This window comes from Castanea sativa, chromosome 10, assembly GCF_040712315.1.
Source record: "Castanea sativa cultivar Marrone di Chiusa Pesio chromosome 10, ASM4071231v1".
In the NCBI taxonomy this organism is placed as follows: domain Eukaryota; kingdom Viridiplantae; phylum Streptophyta; class Magnoliopsida; order Fagales; family Fagaceae; genus Castanea; species Castanea sativa.
Window position 1 is genome coordinate 38,513,176 of NC_134022.1, and position 18,271 is coordinate 38,531,446.

General features: G+C 31.8%; 3 protein-coding genes across 3 annotated transcripts; 2 read left to right on the top strand and 1 right to left on the bottom strand.

Annotated features, from left to right (window-relative positions):
• The first annotated feature begins 1,966 nt into the window (after positions 1-1,966).
• On the top strand, positions 1,967-4,956 carry LOC142612684 (chlorophyllase-1). The gene is made up of 2 exons (XM_075784815.1): positions 1,967-2,351; positions 4,098-4,956. The coding sequence occupies exons 1-2, from the start codon at positions 2,082-2,084 to the stop codon at positions 4,776-4,778; spliced, it is 951 nt and encodes a 316-aa protein (XP_075640930.1). The 5' UTR covers positions 1,967-2,081; the 3' UTR covers positions 4,779-4,956.
• A 7,596-nt stretch (positions 4,957-12,552) lies between these two features.
• On the top strand, positions 12,553-15,270 carry LOC142612488 (putative trehalose-phosphate phosphatase 2). The gene is made up of 9 exons (XM_075784575.1): positions 12,553-12,660; positions 12,947-13,081; positions 13,545-13,614; positions 13,661-13,788; positions 13,983-14,039; positions 14,248-14,349; positions 14,503-14,580; positions 14,787-14,928; positions 15,103-15,270. Exons 1-9 carry the CDS (start codon positions 12,553-12,555, stop codon positions 15,258-15,260), a joined length of 978 nt encoding a protein of 325 aa, XP_075640690.1. The 3' UTR covers positions 15,261-15,270.
• Positions 15,271-16,937: 1,667 nt separating this feature from the next.
• Positions 16,938-17,555, bottom strand: LOC142612490 (uncharacterized). Its single transcript, XM_075784576.1, has one exon. It carries the CDS (start codon positions 17,553-17,555, stop codon positions 16,938-16,940), a length of 618 nt encoding a protein of 205 aa, XP_075640691.1.
• Between the last annotated feature and the right edge of the window lie 716 nt (positions 17,556-18,271).

The following is an 18,271-nucleotide window of genomic DNA, read 5'->3' on the forward strand; positions in this document are numbered from 1 at the left end:
GCCTTGCTCTTCCTCCTTCAGTTTCCACTTCTCTTCTTTTTTTTTTTCTTTTTTTTTTTTTTCTTTTTCTTTTTTCGCTTCTTCTTACCTGTTTAGACTACAGCTGCATCCCCCTTTTTCCTTTTGTTTTGTGTGGTTGTTAGAGTCTTATTTTGTGTGTTCTGACGCCACACGTGTAAACATTGAAATTTGAAACAAGTTTGAATTTTTTTTTTTTTTTTGACTGAAAGGATAGAAACATATTAATCAAAAGGAAAACAAAAGAGGCCCAGCCCAAGAGCTTTTCAAACAAAGAACGGCCCAGTGCAAACCATTAACCTATAACTCCAGGACCTTTAAGACTTAAAAAACAAGTTTGAAATTTCAATCACATCATTTATTTCAATTTTTCAACTATTGTATTTTTTTTTCTTTTTTTTTGCTGAATATTCAACAATTATCCCTCACTAGTTTTATATTTTTATTAATTAATAGACTGATATGTGAGCTAGAAATAAACAATAAGTGAAATATTATATGCTCATAAATATGGTTTTAGAGATTGTGTGTGTGTGTGTATATATATATATATATATATATAAATAAAATAGCGGTAAATTCGAAACGGTACACCGATATTGATCGGTATCCGAAATATATCGTACCGCTAGTCAAACTAGTACAGCCTCCGGTACGGTATTGACTTCCTTAATCTGCAACGAAAACTTGGGACTGAAATCGAATAATCTTCTCCTTAATTTTCATAGAATTGAATGAGTTAGGCCCACTTTTGATTTGGACCATTGAGTTGCTTTCCATCACCCACTTGATTAAGGTGGGCCTTATAAACTTCGGCCTTGATGTTACATTTGAAAAACGTGGTACATGAGCAACATTTTGGCATCAGAATTTAATTTTTTATTCCGACTATTGTGTCGGTAGGCGTAAAAAAATTTAAGACCAACTCGTTCCAATGGTCTCACTCTATACATGAGATTCAAGTCACTTCGATGAGTTTTAAGGATAAAGCTCTAAATTTTTGTGTTACAATATTAATTGGATCATTGTTAAATTTTGCTAAATTATAAAGTTATCATTTCTAATTTGAATTTCTGCACATTTAATCTTGTATGATTTTCTAATTATCAAAAACATAAACCTTGTATGATTTTCTACTAACTAGTAAATTCAAAAATATGTTTCACACTTGTTTTATATTAAATAAATAAATAATCACCCGCACCATTGACTGCCAAACGTCCAAACCCTCACAATTGGCCAAACCCTCCACCACACCCAAACCAGCAATTGAGCAACACAAATTAGCAAAATTGACTTACAAATTACCCCAAAAAAAAATCCAGATTTGGATGAGAGAGAGAGATCACAAAGGTTTTTGGTGACTCTTCAAGGATCTTAGGCAGTAGCAATGATTCATCATGGCTCGCCGTTGGTTTTGGAGTGATTCTTGTATTGGCCTGTCAATTAGCGGTTTTTATGACGGTAAGTCACACACATAAATGACCGTTATAAAATAAATAAATAAAAATTTGATTTTATGTAAAAAATTTCATGGAGGACCTAAATTGAATAGAAAATACTTTTGGCATATATATATATATATATATATTTTTTTTTTTTTTGTTTCGCACAATGATTTAGAGAGCACATATAGAGTAGAAAATTGTTTTTTAGAACATTTTGCTAAATAAGTGAATAAAGACTATAATTTCAATGGTCACATTCCCTATCTCTGTGCTCTCACCAAAATACTTTGGGCCAAGGGGGAAGATGACACCCTCTTGTCTTGTTGTTAGCTATTAATTTTTACAAGTACTTCATTAAATAGCGTGCCCTAACTACCAGTTAATGCTCTAACCTAACAAAAGATATTTTGACTTATAATATTTTTCCAACTTGTGAATATTGTAAAACATCACGTTTATAACGCTATAATCATTACCATTATTTTCATCATGCAAGAAGAAAAGAAGAAAAAAGAAGCCAAGATTCTCCATACTTTATAGAACACAAGCTCTCTCTCTCTCTCATATACACACACAAAGAAAAACACGTACAAGGTACAACGCTGAGTGAGAGCCATGGCAGAATTGGAAGGTAAACCAGCTTTGGCAACAACTACTACTGTTTTTGATCAGGGAAAACTTCCTTTCACAAGCAAGAAAGTGGAGACATCAAACGGTGATGGTAGCAGTAGTCCACCTCCAAAGCCATTGCTAATTGTTACACCAACTACTACTGGCCAATACCCTGTAATCTTGTTTCTTCATGGCTTCTACCTCCGGACTTACTTTTACTCTCAACTTCTTGAACATATTTCCTCACATGGTTATATTGTTGTTGCTCCTCAGGTATTTCGAATCCCAATTATTTGCTATACATTGATTTGGATCACTTTCTTCTCTCCTTTCTATTTGTACTCTTCTAATTTAGTTTACTAAGAATATTAATTGAACTAATATCTTTCTCCCCTTTTTTTTTTGTCTCGTTTTTATGTTTATGCTTGTTATCTTATTACTTGTGATTATAAAATTGGGAATTTTTTTTTTTTTGTGTGAAACAATTTCCTCATATTAACAGTTTATTTACTTATTTACTAAATATTGTTTAAAATATTTTGAACATAAAAAAAAAAAGTTTTAAAATGTTGTATAATAAACAAATAAACTAAAAGTTGTCAAAGATACCTTTAAGATTTTTGTGAATAGTACTCGTATTGACAAAACTATGATACAATGGGCCTTTTTTTTTTTTTAAGGACAATGGGCCCTTTTCATTCTTGTTAGGACGTCACTTAGTTTGACATATATTGGTTGAATTTTTGTACCAATTTAAGATATTTTATATGTTAATCATTGTTATACAAGAGATGTTTGATGAGATGATCGATAAGTAAAAATATATAACAAGGCGCCCTTTCATAGTTGTCGTATTTTATATAATGTTTTCAGTTCAAAATGCAATTTTGGTATATGAACTATTGTTAGTTCATCATTTATGAATTACTGAATTTTTCAATATTGTGGGGTTTTTTTCTTAAGTAAAAGGCGAAAGAATAATTTGCTCTCCATGTGGGGTTTTTTCTTAACAAATAAAAGATTTTACCAACCAAAAGAAAGGACAAAGCTATATAAAGGAATATTGTGGTCCTTTTTTATTTTTTACGAAAAGGAATATTGTGGTCCTCTTAAATTTTAAAAACAAGTCAATATCATCCCTACTGTTCCTTATCCATATCTTTCTGCTGATCTGATCAATAAATTAAGGTTTTGTGGCCACAAATATATATTTTTAAATGAAATATTAAATGGAATATATATTTTGATATTGTAATACTGACATGCAGTCTAGTGTGCAATATATGCATTGAGAACATTTATAGCCCAAAAAAAAAAAAATGTCATATCAATAAATTGTTATTAGTAATGGAAAGAGTGGATAATTAAAACCTTATTAAAGCTGAGGGATTAAGTGCACATTTGGCATTGATTATAAAAGCCAAATTTTTTTTACTATTTAATTTATTTTTGTTATTATTTATGAGTTTTATTGCAATTTTTAGTACAATAGATGAGTTTTACTGTACTATTTTAGCTACTTTTAAGTTTATTTACAGTACTTTTAGTAAAAAAATTTTAGTTTCAACTTAATAAACTGTTCCCAAACAGACACTAAATTAAAAAAGTAATTAAAACATTCTATTCAAGGATAAAATTGAAATACGGGACTAAAAATGCTAATTTAATCAGGGTTTTATATAAAGCACTGTAGGGTAAATCACATCAACCATCATCGAGATTTGAGGAAATTCAAAAAATGTCTAATATTTTTCAAAAATGACAAACTCCCTGAAGATACTCTTATTTTATTTTTCTTATTATATAAACATTTTGATGAAATTTTACTTTAAAAAACGCATGCTTTGATTTTATTAATTATAATGGCATGTAATTAATGAAGAGGTTGTAGAAGGGTATCTATTATCCATATCAAAACTTGGAGGGATGAAATATGGTTTATCAAAATAAGAACATATATATAGGTTTCTAACGTACAGAACTCTCTCTCATTCTTGTTTGTGTTGTCTTCTTTTTAAGCTATACCTCTACATACCATCGAGTGGACTCGAAGAAATTGAATCAGCAGCAAAAGTGACAGATTGGTTATCAAGTGGTCTTCAACCTCAGCTTCCTGAAAATGTTGAAGCAAACCTACAAAAGCTTGCTCTAGCAGGCCACAGCAGAGGTGGAAAAGCTGCATTTGCACTAGCACTGGGTTACGCCAAAACTTCCTTAAAATTTTCAGTATTACTAAGCATAGATCCCGTGGCTGGATGTACTAAATGTTGCCGAACCCAACCCCATATTCTCACCTATGTTCCTAGATCTTTCAACTTATCAATTCCAGTTACAGTAATTGGCACTGGGTTGGGTCCAGAGCAGAAGAATTGCTTATCACCACCATGTGCTCCAGAGGGTTTGAACCACGACGAATTTTTCAATGAGTGCAAGCCTCCATGTGCACATTTTGTTGCTAAGGACTATGGTCACATGGACATGCTAAATGATGATCCATCGGGTATTGTTGGGGAATTGAGTGGCTGTATGTGTGTGAATGGAAAGGGTCCAAGAGACCCCATGAGGAGGAGTGTAGGTGGGATTGCTGTGGCGTTTTTGAAGGCTTATTTGGAAGATGAGAGTGGGGATTTTGTAGCTATTTTGGCTGATCCTGGTCTTGCTCCTGCGAAGCTTGAACCAGTTGAATTGATTGAAGAATAAATTCATGCGTGCATAATGCTCAAGTTTATTGGGTATGAAAACATGGATTGTGGAGTACGTATTTGGTGAGTAAGTAGCTCAATTTATTGTTTTTTTTTTTTTTGGGCTGAAATTCTATTGTATTTTCATGTCTAACAACTTATTTTTTAATCTAAACGGCTATTAAGTATTTAAATTATTTTGGTGTGTGACTAGATAACTAACCTCTCTCTCTCTCTCTCAATTTGTTTACCATTTGGATTTATTTTTTTATTTTAATTTTTTATAGTTGAGAAGATAGAATTTAAAGTCATATCCTGATTGTAAACACAATTTTATAATTTGGAACCCACCCATATAGGACACCAATTTAGTAGGAAATTCTCTCACGCTGTAGCTTTGTGAGAATGAGCTGAGAAATGCATACACTGCATGTATAGACATATATAGTACACTAATGTAGCACATTATATTGATTATGTATGTATGTATGTATATTGGTGAGGAATTTGTAACTTCGGTTTTATTTCTTGTTTTTAAATTAAATAAGCAGAAAAGAGTGTCCTTGAACCTTAATTGGATAGTAAAGCATAAGAGTTTTGTTTCTTTATGCAAGGTTAGACTCCATATAACAACCTATGTTATTTGATAGAGTTTCCCCTCAGCCATCCAAGCATTTCTGGTTTTATCTATGTAGTACTTCTTAATCTTGGTTCTACGACACTTATAATCGACCAGAAAAATACAAGACAAAACAAAGAAAGAGAGAGAGAAAATTAAGGCTGTGCTGGCAACTAGCACAGCTAATTAATAACAGATACATCGGACTCGAATAACATGCATGCATATGTCCATATATAAAATTGGCTCTTTGCACATTGCAGTGATTACAAAAGACAAAGTGCAAGTTGTTGGTACCAGGACCAAATGATCACATTGTCCACATGAGTCAAAACTATTTTTCGGTGAAATTACAAAATTGATTTTGACACCATGAAGAAATTGGAATTTGATCAATTGTCATGGTGTAAAATTGAAATCCCAAGATATTTAGGGGTAAAATTGTCATGCGCGTGTCCAGAGACAAAAAGGTCCTTTCACATCAAATTGAGCCACAGTGGGCAAAATGGAATTTCCCTGTATGAAATTTACAAGTTCCCATCAAGATGTATCAGCGGTTATTTCTCATTAGTTGAAGAATGATCTTAAAATGGACATGAATACATGGGATGTGAATTGATTTTGATTGGTCCTTAAAAAAATTCAAATGGAACAGAAGATATGCATGTGTAGGATTTGGTGAATTTTATAATTACTAAAACTAGTTATTTGTTTCTGCAAAATAAATGATAATTTAAAAGCATAATATCTTCTAGGATTATATACCAGCCAATTTTTATACACGAGCCATAGTAATTTTATCATAAAATTAGAAAACTAAAATCAAAGTATTAATCGATATTTTGACCAAACCAAATAGTGCTAATTGACTCTAAAAGGAGCTCTATGGCACTTTATTTTTCACACTTCAAAATTTTGTACTTTGCACAAATTTTGAGGATCCTTCTCCGATGAATAGAGCACAAAAGAGGGGATTCCTGTTTCCCTCCTCTTAAGCTTTGCTGTTTACGGATCTATTTGAGATCTGCTTATTTTGGTGAAATTAAATTTTTTTTTTGTTGAAAGTACTATAAATAAAAATAAATATTAGTTGAAATAGTACAGTGAGACCTATAAATAGTACTAAAAAGTGCAATGAGACTCATAAATAGTAGCAAAAATTAGCTAATTAATAGTAAAATAAGTTGGCAAAAAATAAACTTCCCAAACAGCTACTACATATTAGAAAATTATATTACTTCTCTACAATATCTCCAGACACGAAATCACAGCTTGACCAAAATTTTATTTTTCAGTCTACCAAACATCATTCTATCAGGAAATCATCACACCACATTACAATATAGCACAATTTCAAAGATCAAACGCGCGCTAGCCTTTTAGGTACACATTAGTACCAATATCAACATAATCATATCACAATAACAAGCAACACATGGAGAGAGAGAGAGAGAGAGAGAGAGAGAGAGAGAGAGAGAGAGAGAGAGAGATTTGCCATGATAATTTTATTAAATATTTAGCCTTCATAAGAGACAATAGTTATTTTTACTGCATAGCTCATAAGTTGTTACACATGAATATACAATATTTTCACCATGATAATTTTATTAAATAATTAGCCTTTAGAAGAGACAATAGTTATTTTTACATCATAACTCACAATTAGGATCACCCAAAATATATAACTACTAAATCCCCACTCTCACCTTCCAAATAAGCCTTTGCACTCATTGAAATACTCATCATGGTTCAATCCTGTAGAGTTTGTTTAGACCCCTTTAACACACAATTGGATTAACCTAGTTAACAAGTCAAGTTATTACTTAGTCCAAATTCCAGATCTAGGTTAACACAATCATATAATCATATCAATGCAAAGTGCGGAATATAAAAACACAAAGATATGATAACCCAGGAAAACCAAACCGGTAAAAAACCTGGGGAGGATTTAACCTAGCTATCCTCAAGGCAAACTTGAATCCACTATGAAAGAATCGAAGTGTACAATAGCGACTTAGACCACTAACATCCTATTGCTACCCACCAGTAGAACTTGCTGACACGACCACGTGCAAGCTCTGAGACCATGGACTCTTTCTTTCTTGGATTCTCCAGCAAGTACAAGCACCCCCTTTTGTGTATCTTTAAGCTCTTATGACAACAACTGAACGATCATTAAGCTCTCGAAGGAATCTCCTTCTTGATAATCTCAAGCTTGTGTGAAGGCAAGCGCCTCTCTGATCTCACAAGAGATTCACACAAACAGCAATAAGAGAAACCACAAAAACATGGCTAGGGTTTGCCTTTTATACCTAGGGAAAAACATAAAACCCTACACGTTATATGGGCTTAGGGCTAAGTTGGAAAATCTGCAAAAAAAACAATCTGCACGACTTTCGATCGGTCGAGTCTAATTCTCGATCGATCGAGTCAAGCAGAAATACACAGTAACTTCTGCAGTTAACTTGATTCCAACTTTACACAAATAACATACTTTGAGCAATTCTAAAACACTACTAGACACCTATTTTGATCATGGTTTGTCAACGATACATATTAGAGTTCTAATACATTAGTTCCTAAGTACTTAGAACCTAACAAATCCCTCTGGAGAACATGGTGACATAAAGCAGTTCTTTTGCTTCGGATCCAAGCCTGCAATGCCAATTACAGTAAAGAGAATTGATATATTGAAAGATTTAAAAACACAGATGACAATATGGGGTTTGGGTCCGCAACATTTAGAATTATCTCTTGGCTCCTGCAATATGATCAATGCCTAGTAGCACTTTAAATTTTAAAGAAGTTTTGACAAATCCAAGTGCTAGTGCAAATGCAGCTTCTCCACCTCTCCTGTGGCCTGTGCTAGAGCAAGCTTGCATTGGTTTGCATCAACATTACAAAGTTTGGGTCATAACTAAAGTTTGGGTCAAAACCAATAACTTTAATAGAGTTCATTACAAAGCTATGACTATTAACTATAACAATTTCAAAAGCTTTAGTTTCTAGCCTAAAAGGAGAAACATTACATTTTTAACCGACTGTTGCCCCGAATGCATGAGATCATGACTTCAACAGCTTCTATAGGGTCAGGAGTGTCTCGCCACCACCTTCACCCGTTTGAGTACTGAGATTTAGGACATCAATGATCGACATGATGCTGGTGGCGATGATGCTACTTGGTTTCTCCCTTGGCACTTCATGAGAAAAAGGGGGGAAAAGTTTTGGTCTATTTTGGCAGTGCTCTTATTAGGGGGAGAATGAGTAGGGAGTTTGTATGATTTTTATTATATACATATTATGTGGGGGGACGTACATAGGGGGGAGACTCATTTTTTTATGTTAGAGATTTGTGTTTCTCTAATAATTCTGATGTAATCTTTAAACATTGTTACTTGGTTTAATACACTCTTGACATTGAGCATGTTAATTTCATTTTCATGTTGTGCTATATTGATTTACATGTTTGAATGATCATTGCCTTGATTGATTGATTATTGTAGTCAAATTATGACTATTACTTGTATGTTCAAGATATATGGTTTCAATGATTATTAATTAATTTCATTACTTGATCATTTTTATTTTATTTTATAATCTATATCCTGTGTTTGATGAAGTTTATTCATATTTTAGAAAAGACAACTAAAAGGTGTTGAGTTTGGTAATGATTGAGGGAAAACCTTGGTCGAAATCGAGGCTATAATGGAGAGATAAATAACTTAAAAAGCTTCCTTGAATAATTAATATAATATATAGACACACACTTTAACCCAAAAAGTCTAAGCCTAATGGGTATGTGCTCAATTATACTATATTAATCACTCATTTTTCTTATCATTATTTAATGTAGGACTTCAATCACACATGTACACTCAATAGACTATTGGTCCCTTCATTTGATTTTATAAATTTTTATCTATGTAACTGATGGAGTAATGATCGATGTGGCAATTTTTTTAAATAACATGTCATAGAGACACGAGCTACTAACAGGTCTGATTTGAAGTCTAAGAATTTATTATGATTTTTGAATTGGTGAGGTCTAGTTTCTTAATGTAAAGAAAGTGGGCAACAACCTTATAATTGCATCTAAGAGGATGAAGGAAACCAAGCAAATTTATTCACATTTTTTTTCATACAATAACTAAGCAAATTCAAGTTCACCTCTCTCTCTCTCTCTCTCTCTCTCTCTCTCTCTCTCTATATATATATATATATATATATATGAATCAAGTTCACTCTATCAGAAGAATCAAATTAAATAATGAAATCTATTGTTCATGTGTGATGAAAGAGAGAGTATCATGTGCTCTACTTAGAAAGTACTAAACAATGCTTGATTTTATATTTGTTCTCAAGCCTCATTAAGTACTTATTTATTTATTAGACAAATAAATATCAACAAAAACTTAAAATTTTATTGAAGAGGAAAACAAAGTAATTTACTGGTTGCCCATGCATATAACAATTACACTACTACTATATTTGTGTAATATACCTACCAACGAAAAAAATTTAAAAAAAGAAGAAGAAGAAGAGTGTAATATACTGTTATTTTTTAGAGAACATCTAATTTCAGAATTATGATGCCTTCCAAAGTTTGACATATATCTTATTTACATAGTTTAAAGTTATTTACTCTTCTCTCTCTTGCTTCTTCTTTTTTTAATTTTTAATTTTTTTTATATTTTTAAAGTTTATGGGAGACTGTATTTGCTCCTCACTCTTTGGTCTTGAACCCTAACCCTTTTTTTTTTTTTTGATCGAGTACCATAACACTTCTTTAAGTATTTTAATTCTCATTACCCTTTTCAAAGAAAAAAAATCCCATTACTTTTAGTATGTAGTTTCTGACATACTACATTATTACATAAAAGTGAATTAATAATAACATATTCAATCCTTAGTATTTACTTATCCGATTAGTTTTCTCAACAAAAAAAAAATCCGAATAGAATTATGAATAATTAATGCACTACCGACTACAGTAAAGCACACGTAAATTTTGAATCACCTTCGTCATCATGATAACAAAAACATACCTATGCTTTTACCACATTCTTAATCCTACAACTACTAGGACATTAACGAGATTGTAATTTTAATTCTCCCCTCCTAATTCTATAAATACCACCCCCTCTCCATTTTAGTTTTACTCATCTCTCTTTCTAACAAAGTTTTCTTTCTTACATAGTTTAATTTCTTGCGAATTTTTCTCTCTCGAAGGTTTTCTCAAATAAAGCCCAACTAAGAAAGTACGTACTCTTTTTTCTTTGCTCTCCCTTCCAATTCTTTTCACTTCATTGTTTATTCATAGCTGCACATACTATGTACTATATTACAAAGTTTTGATTTTGCGAGGAGAACAAAATTAGATAGCGTTTTTATCGTAGAGAATTAAGGTTTGGTTCTATTTATTTACAAAGACAAATTAATTTGTCCTTCAAAATACAGTCAATTTAATACTTCAATTTGATACGTGGGTTTGTTCGATATTACTGTGGATATCATTATGTTTTTGCCTTCAGTTACTTAATTTTTGCTTCTTTTATTTTGTTATAGATCTTAATGTTTTTCAGCAAGCATATTGTTATTGATCATGTGGTCGAGAGAGAGAGAGAGAGGGAGATTTTATATTATTTTATTTTTATCAGAAGAGAGACAGAGATTTGAATGTATATATGTTTTATGTTCATACTAGCGTTTTGTTAACGTGTGTTGGGCTGGTCTCCTATATTAAGAAGGAAATCTGGTTGCGTGTCACCAAGAGTTTGCACTTAGTAAGGAAAAAAAAATAATACTCCTGGTTTTTTTTTATTTTTCTAAGTTCTACGGTTTATTAGAAAGTCCATCATAGCCTTACTTTTGATGTGAATTTATTGTGACAATTAATTGTTAAACAAAGGAGGGGTAAGGGTAAGACAGGCATTGTTTTAAACAAACAAAAAATCTTGCATTAAGTGTGCGTTTGGATGTGGATTAAGTGCACGTTTGGATAACGCGTTTTGCACTATCCATGTGTTTGCGTTTCTTTTTCAGTGAATCCCGTGCACTATTCACGAGACCCGTAAGTACCTTTTTCTTTTAAAACAATTTCAAAACTGGGTTTTATGATACTATTCACATATTTAAAAATTATTTTACTACAGTTTTTTCAGTTTTCAGTTTTCAGTAATAAGTGGTACCCAAACACACCCTAAAATTATAAATTATTTCATTATTCAGCTTATTTTTACTACTATTCATGAGCCCACTGCATTTTTTGGCACTATTTATGGGTTCCACTGTACTATTTCAACTAATTTTTACATTTATCTACAGTACCTTCAGTAATAAGTTTTCAGTTTAAGCAAAATATGCAATATCTAAACAGACCATAATATTCTTCTAAAAACTTTAGGGGTTTTGGAGTCCATGCATGCAATTGTAGAAAAGGATTATAAATACCCTTGCAGATGACAAGGTCCCCCTAACCCTTTCTATGAGGGTTGGTGGGTTTATAATTAATGGTCCACGAAACCTTGCTTTTATTTTATTTTGATTCTTATTATTTTCTCAATTTTTGAATAGAGATCGGTAGTAGAAAATAGATCAATTTTGGTAAGAAATTATTGCTAGATGTCTTAAAGATTTTCTATTAATAGTGCAAAACCTTCACATGATTTAGGACTCCTTTAAATACTTTATTTTTCCTTCTAATTTTTGCCTTTTAATTTTGATATAAGGTTGCTCTTTTATTTCTTTAAAATATAAAAACTCCCACAAAGCAATATTAAGTGAAATCATTGTACCATTGTACCGATTATTCATGTATCAACTAAGTGACACGTTATATCTTTGACCTTATTTTTCCGCCTTCTAGACAATGTACATTTATGAGTCTAATTTAGTGTCTTGCTTTTGATGAACCATGACCAAGGTGGAATTTTATTATCGAGCAGAGGCCGGGCTTAAGAACTTTTTTCATAACAAAAGCAACAATTTTTAACTGTAATGACATTTAAAACAAAAAATTATCTTTACCCCCCAAAAAAGTTGTCCTGTTCTATAATTCATATTGCAAGAATTTCAATTATTTATGCACAGGTCAAGCACCTCTTCTAGAGCTTGATTTATTTTCTTTCTTTTTCATTTATGTTTAATTATATATAGTGTGCAATTTCATCTAACTATGGTATATCCACAGCTCCCTTCAGGCCCTCTAAACATGGAATCCAACTCAGAAGAAAGATTTCACAACAATGAAGATGTAATTGATGATTTTTATGATATATGGCTGGTAAGGACATTGTATGTGATGATCTCAACTTTTGTTTTATTAATATAACAAAACTAGATATTTTGAAAATAAAGTAATTTTTATCTTGGAACTTATTAAGCATATTAATTTTTTTAGATAAAAATTTTAAAACCTCAATTTTTCTAAATACAATATTATACTCTTATCTACTCTCAAAAAATAATATAGTAAAACAGAAAAACCAATAAGCCAACCCAAGTACACACTAAAACTTTGTTGTTGTAGTAAAATACTAAAAGTTTGTGTTTGATTGCTACAAAAAAATCATCCATCCGCCTTGAGCTCTTTCGAAGAAATAAAGAGTATGGCTCATGAGAAACAGATGGTTGTGTTTTTGGATTATGATGGAACTCTCTCACCAATTGTAAACAACCCTGATCAAGCTTTCATGTCTATTGAGGTTAGTACTTTATCTAAAAAATTCAGAACATACATTTATAGTTGTGACTTCTAACTATATATACATCATTAAAGATTATATAAATTTTTAAGTAACAAATTTCCTTAACCTCTATGGAGGAAGAATTAAATTGCCTAATTATTTTGATATGATACTTGATTTTTTTTTGGAGAAAACTATGATACTTAATTGGTTAAACATTGTGCAATAGAAGTAATGTCTATACCATATAAAAAGTAAATTGAATCAAACCATAAACATACTATTTTTCTGCAAACTAACCGCACCATTAAAATGATATATATATATATATATATATATATATATATATATATATATGTGTGTGTGTGTGTGTGTGGAAGTTATATTTTATTCTTTTATTTTTTCTATAAATGAATTTTTTCCTCCAAAAACATGTTGGCTTATAAGTTATAACACTCTATTTGTGCCTCTCGATTGACAGATGCGTTCAGCGGTAAGAGAAATCGGTGAACATTTCCCAACTGCAATTATCTCTGGAAGGTCTATACAAACTTTTTTTTACTAACAAATTTTTTTTTTTTTTTCTCTCTCTACTCTAAGTGTTCCAATTTGTGAGATTGAATAACATCTATTATGCTGGAAGTCATGGGATGGATATATCAACGCCATCAGTTTCTCTCAATTACGGTTACCATGAACATCAAACTAGGACTATTGATGAGAAGGTATATTTCTCAATTGTTTGTGGTTTATTTTCTCTACTTGGTGCTTATTGTAATGCAAACTGTGTTATATCCAATCAAAAAAAAAAAACTGTGTTATATTGTGTTCAAAACTCCTATATAAAATAATTGCAAATTTGCAATGATATATCCATATTGTTTTTCATTCTGAGCACATTAATTGTTTTATCTTGCAGGGTAATGACATGATTAACTTCTGCCCAGTACGAGACTTCTTGCCTAGAATTCAAACGGTAAGAAATGATGTATATCTATGGTTGAAAAACTTTGTATTCTCTTTGTCAAAGTTAATAAAATGGAAAACTCATACTAAAATGCATGATTATTAGATAAAAATCTCCACCTTTTGTTCCTAGGTCTTTGTAGTATTAGAATGCAAATAAATTATCTCTTTCTTTTTTTGTTTTTATTTAAATAATGTTTTTGCTTCTCTTGTTGCAGATAAAGGATAAATTGGAAAAAATAGCAAAAGACATAAAAGGTGCCTCGGTTGAAGACAATAAGTTCTGCCTCTCTGTACACTTTCGTTGTGTGAATGAAGAGGTAATTAGCATAATGCAATAATACTAATTAATTTGATATGATATGATAAAATAAAATAAAGTGATGTAATAACAATGATATTGTTAACACCCAATTAAAATCATGGAAAATTGTAATTTTTCTTTAGTGGATTTCATGTCTAAATTATTGCAGAATGTTGGCAAGCTTAAGGAGATGGTGGAATCTACAATGGAATTCTATAATGACTTCCGTATATCTGAGGGGAAAAAGGTATAAAAAAATTTCTTGTTGCCATACTAATTATAAGATCTCTCTATTTTTTTAAATATGATTTTTCATAAAGTACTAGCCGGTAAAGTTTTATAATTCATATCTTGTGATTTTATTTCTTGGAAAATAGATCATAGTTATTTTGTTAAAGATTTATAGTTGACTCCAAAATACTAATTATCTTGTTGTTTGTATTTTTGTTATAGGTCATGGAAATTTGCCCTATTATAAATTGGAATAAAGGTCATGCTTTGCAGTATTTACTTGATACTCTTGGTTTTGAAGACTCTAGCAATGTCCTTCCTATATATATAGGAGACGATAAAACTGATGAGGATGCTTTTAAGGTAACCTAATCGATTATAATTCATTATTGTCACCTATTTTAAAAGGTTTAAAAAAATGGTGATTCTTCCTAAAACCATGTTGAATCATGCGTTTAACTTTGTTGCTAGTTTTGATGAATAATTAGGCATGTATTTCGACCCACACTAATATAATTTGTACATAAATGTCTGCAAATGATTAAAAGCATTGGAAGAGGGTTTCCTGTAGCCGTTTCTACTACTCCAAAGGAGACAGAAGCCCTCTACTCTTTACGTGACCCAACAGAGGTCATGTCCTTCCTAATTCTTTTAGCAAAGTGGAAAATGGGTTGTACTTTGAGTAAATTAGTTTAATCCCTCAATATAGAGAAAATATTATAGGCTAATTGATGCTTTGTTTTTAAATCAATGAATTAGCATCAATGTCTCGAATTAATGGTATGTTTACGAGATTGTTAAGTTCTAATGCCTTTAGGTTTAAATGTATTAAAACTCTAAATTGTAATGTTGACAAACCATAATTAAAACGTTTTAGTCTTGTTTAGACTGCTCAAAGTACGTGTCTTATATGTAAAGTTGGAATCGAGTTGTTATAGAATTTACTGTGCAATTCTGTCTGACTCGATTGATCGAGAATTAGACTCGACCGATCGAAAGTCATGCAGATTATTTTTCTGCAGAATTTTTCAACTCAGTCCAAGCCCATTTTATGTGTAGAGTTTTATGTTTTGCCTTAGGTATAAAAGGGAAAACCCTAGCCACGTTTTTAGAGTAGCTGCTAATACTCTTTATGTTGTGTGTGTGAATTTCTTGTGAGATCTAGAGGTGTTTGCCTTCACATACACTTAGGATTATCAAGATCTAGATTTTGTCAAGAGCTTGGTGATCAATTTAATTGCAGATTCAAGAGCTTAAAGATATACAAGCAGGAGTGCTTGTGCTTGTTGGGAATCCAAGAAAGAAATAGTCCATAGACTCGAAGGTGTCACGCGGTCGTTGTAGTAAGTTTCCTACTTGAGGTAGCAATAGGATGTTAGTGGTCTAAGTCACTATTGTGTAAACTTCAATTCTTTCATAGTGGATTCAGTTTACCTTGAGGATAGTTAGGTTAAATCCTCCCTAAGTTTTTTACCGGTTTGGTTTTTTTGAATCCTCATATCATTGTGTTCTTTATATTTTCGCTGTTTTGCATGATATGATTTATATGTGTTAACCTAGATCTGCATAATTTACCTAAGTTAATCACTTGGCTAAATAACTAGGTTAATCTGGTTGTGTTTAAGGGGTCTAAAAACTTTACAGTATACTTACAATGATACATGTAATTTTCAAACCATCCAAGATCACAGCCACTTTTGAAGGCGGAAGGTTTACTTGCTAGGAGATGGAGAGGGGTCATGCCATCCTTATTGGCAAGGTTTACCAAACCTCCATATAGGCAAAGTACTACTAGGGACAAATCTGCCAATCATAATAACCATATACGACTTAATTAATATATAATTCATTTCGAGCAATTCTCACATTGAATAGATCTCTCCATTTCACTACAATTTGAGAATCTTCAATCTATAACATAGTTAAGATTTTATTTCCTAAATTTAACAATATAGTTACGTAGATGGTTTGAAATATTTTATCAAAAGTCAGAACCATGAAATGTATCCATTTCAAAATTCAAATGGAGAGGATCCTTAACAACCTATTGCACAAAATTGCCAATTCACATCAATTATGTTGTTACATTTAACTATTTACTAACTTCTATCATAATTCAACAGAGATTAAGCAAGAATTTGAAGCAAAATCAAAAAAACAAAAACAAACAGAGATAAAGCATAAAAGGTAAACTTAAAGTATGGTACATTAATAAAATTCTTTAATTCAATACAAACACTTAGTTGCATTAAATTTACTTGTCTTTGAAAAAAAATAATACTATTTGTATTTTATTGATCAATTTAACCAGAAATTTGAATTCAATTGAGGAAGTAACTGCATTAAATCTAAAATACCATATCTAAGTTTTATTCAAACAAGAAAATACTCACCATAGTATTCTTCGGTAATGGCACAGTGGAGAATATTCTCACCATCTTCCCTACTACAGTAATCATAGCCATCTTCGGGGCCGCAGATAGAATGGAGGTAAAGGAAAACATCTTTGTGACCATGAAGTACTGCTGAGAAGAGAGGGGTCTCACCATCTTTGTTACGACAACTTAGCAACTTTTTTGATTCTGCGGTATCAATGATGTTTCTACACATCGTCTCACTCCCCACTGATGCTGCAATGTGGAGAACGGTATCTTTATTCATGTTTACCAATTCTAAAGAACTCTGTGCGAGATCCCCTTTCCCGGCCAATAATTCTAAAAGTCTTTCAAAAATCTTTTCGAGTTTATTGTAGGCAGCTAGGTGTAATATCGTGTCCTCTGACCTGGTGATCTGGACATTGAAAGCAAAATGTTCTTGTTCACATAAATTAACGACTCCATCCCAATCACCTTGCACTGCACTTTGAAACAATCTTCTATATAGGTCGCCCATGAGATAGTGTTGGTATTTAACGACAACCTTCGCCGCGGTGTGTTCAATATATCTTCCAATTTTTTCTCGAAAGTTAGCCCATTCATCGGAAAGAGCCATCTACTATAGCAACAATGAAGATGAAAATGGACGGAAATAATTAGGATTAGTTTTGTGGAACAATTTTTTTTTTTTTTACATGATAGAATTTTAACTCTAACATAATCTAAGTGTATATGTGTGTGAAGCTCCCTCCTGGAGACTTGAACCCCGACCCTCGCCTCTCACACCCCACAAGCACTTATACTCGTGGAATGACGATCACACCAAGGGTGTGCAGTAGTAGAACAATTTGTTGAGATATGATAGTTTTGATACCTATTTATTGTGTGCAGAGGCGTAGCCAGGAATTTTTGCTTGAGGGGGCCAACGTAAAACTATCATTTTGATTCAACGAAAAACTCAAAGTACAGTATATTTATAACACAAGCTTATTGATAGAATTTTTTTGTCAGTGTAATTCTATAGCACTCAAAAATCAAAATACTAACAAGTTAATCGACCAATTAAGCATCTTAAGTCTTTTTTTTCTTGAGTTTCTCCTATTTTTTTGAAAATCCATAAGTCCATAACATTCATAGAAATCAAATATAAGTATACAACAAAACTGCAGAAGAAGAAGAAGAAGAAAAAAAAAAAGTTGGTATTTCTCAATATTTTCTTAGCTTTAAATAAGAAAACTCTTTGTCAAGGAAGTGGGAGAAACTAATGAAAATGTGATTACATGAGAGCATCCTATGGAAGAATTAATATAGAGAAACTGAAGAGAGAACGCC

What these genes read in the sequence shown, in the direction of transcription:
- LOC142612490 (XM_075784576.1), bottom strand. Translation starts at nt 17,555, where the DNA reads ATGGCTCTTTCCGATGAATGGGCTAACTTTCGAGAAAAAATTGGAAGA.
- LOC142612488 (XM_075784575.1), top strand. Translation starts at nt 12,553, where the DNA reads ATGGTATATCCACAGCTCCCTTCAGGCCCTCTAAACATGGAATCCAAC. An exon ending in ATTTTTATGATATATGGCTG is followed by an intron (nt 12,661 to 12,946) that starts GTAAGGACATTG and finishes CTACAAAAAAAT; the next exon opens with CATCCATCCGCCTTGAGCTC. An exon ending in TCTTGCCTAGAATTCAAACG is followed by an intron (nt 14,040 to 14,247) that starts GTAAGAAATGAT and finishes CTCTTGTTGCAG; the next exon opens with ATAAAGGATAAATTGGAAAA.
- LOC142612684 (XM_075784815.1), top strand. Translation starts at nt 2,082, where the DNA reads ATGGCAGAATTGGAAGGTAAACCAGCTTTGGCAACAACTACTACTGTT. An exon ending in ATATTGTTGTTGCTCCTCAG is followed by an intron (nt 2,352 to 4,097) that starts GTATTTCGAATC and finishes CTTCTTTTTAAG; the next exon opens with CTATACCTCTACATACCATC.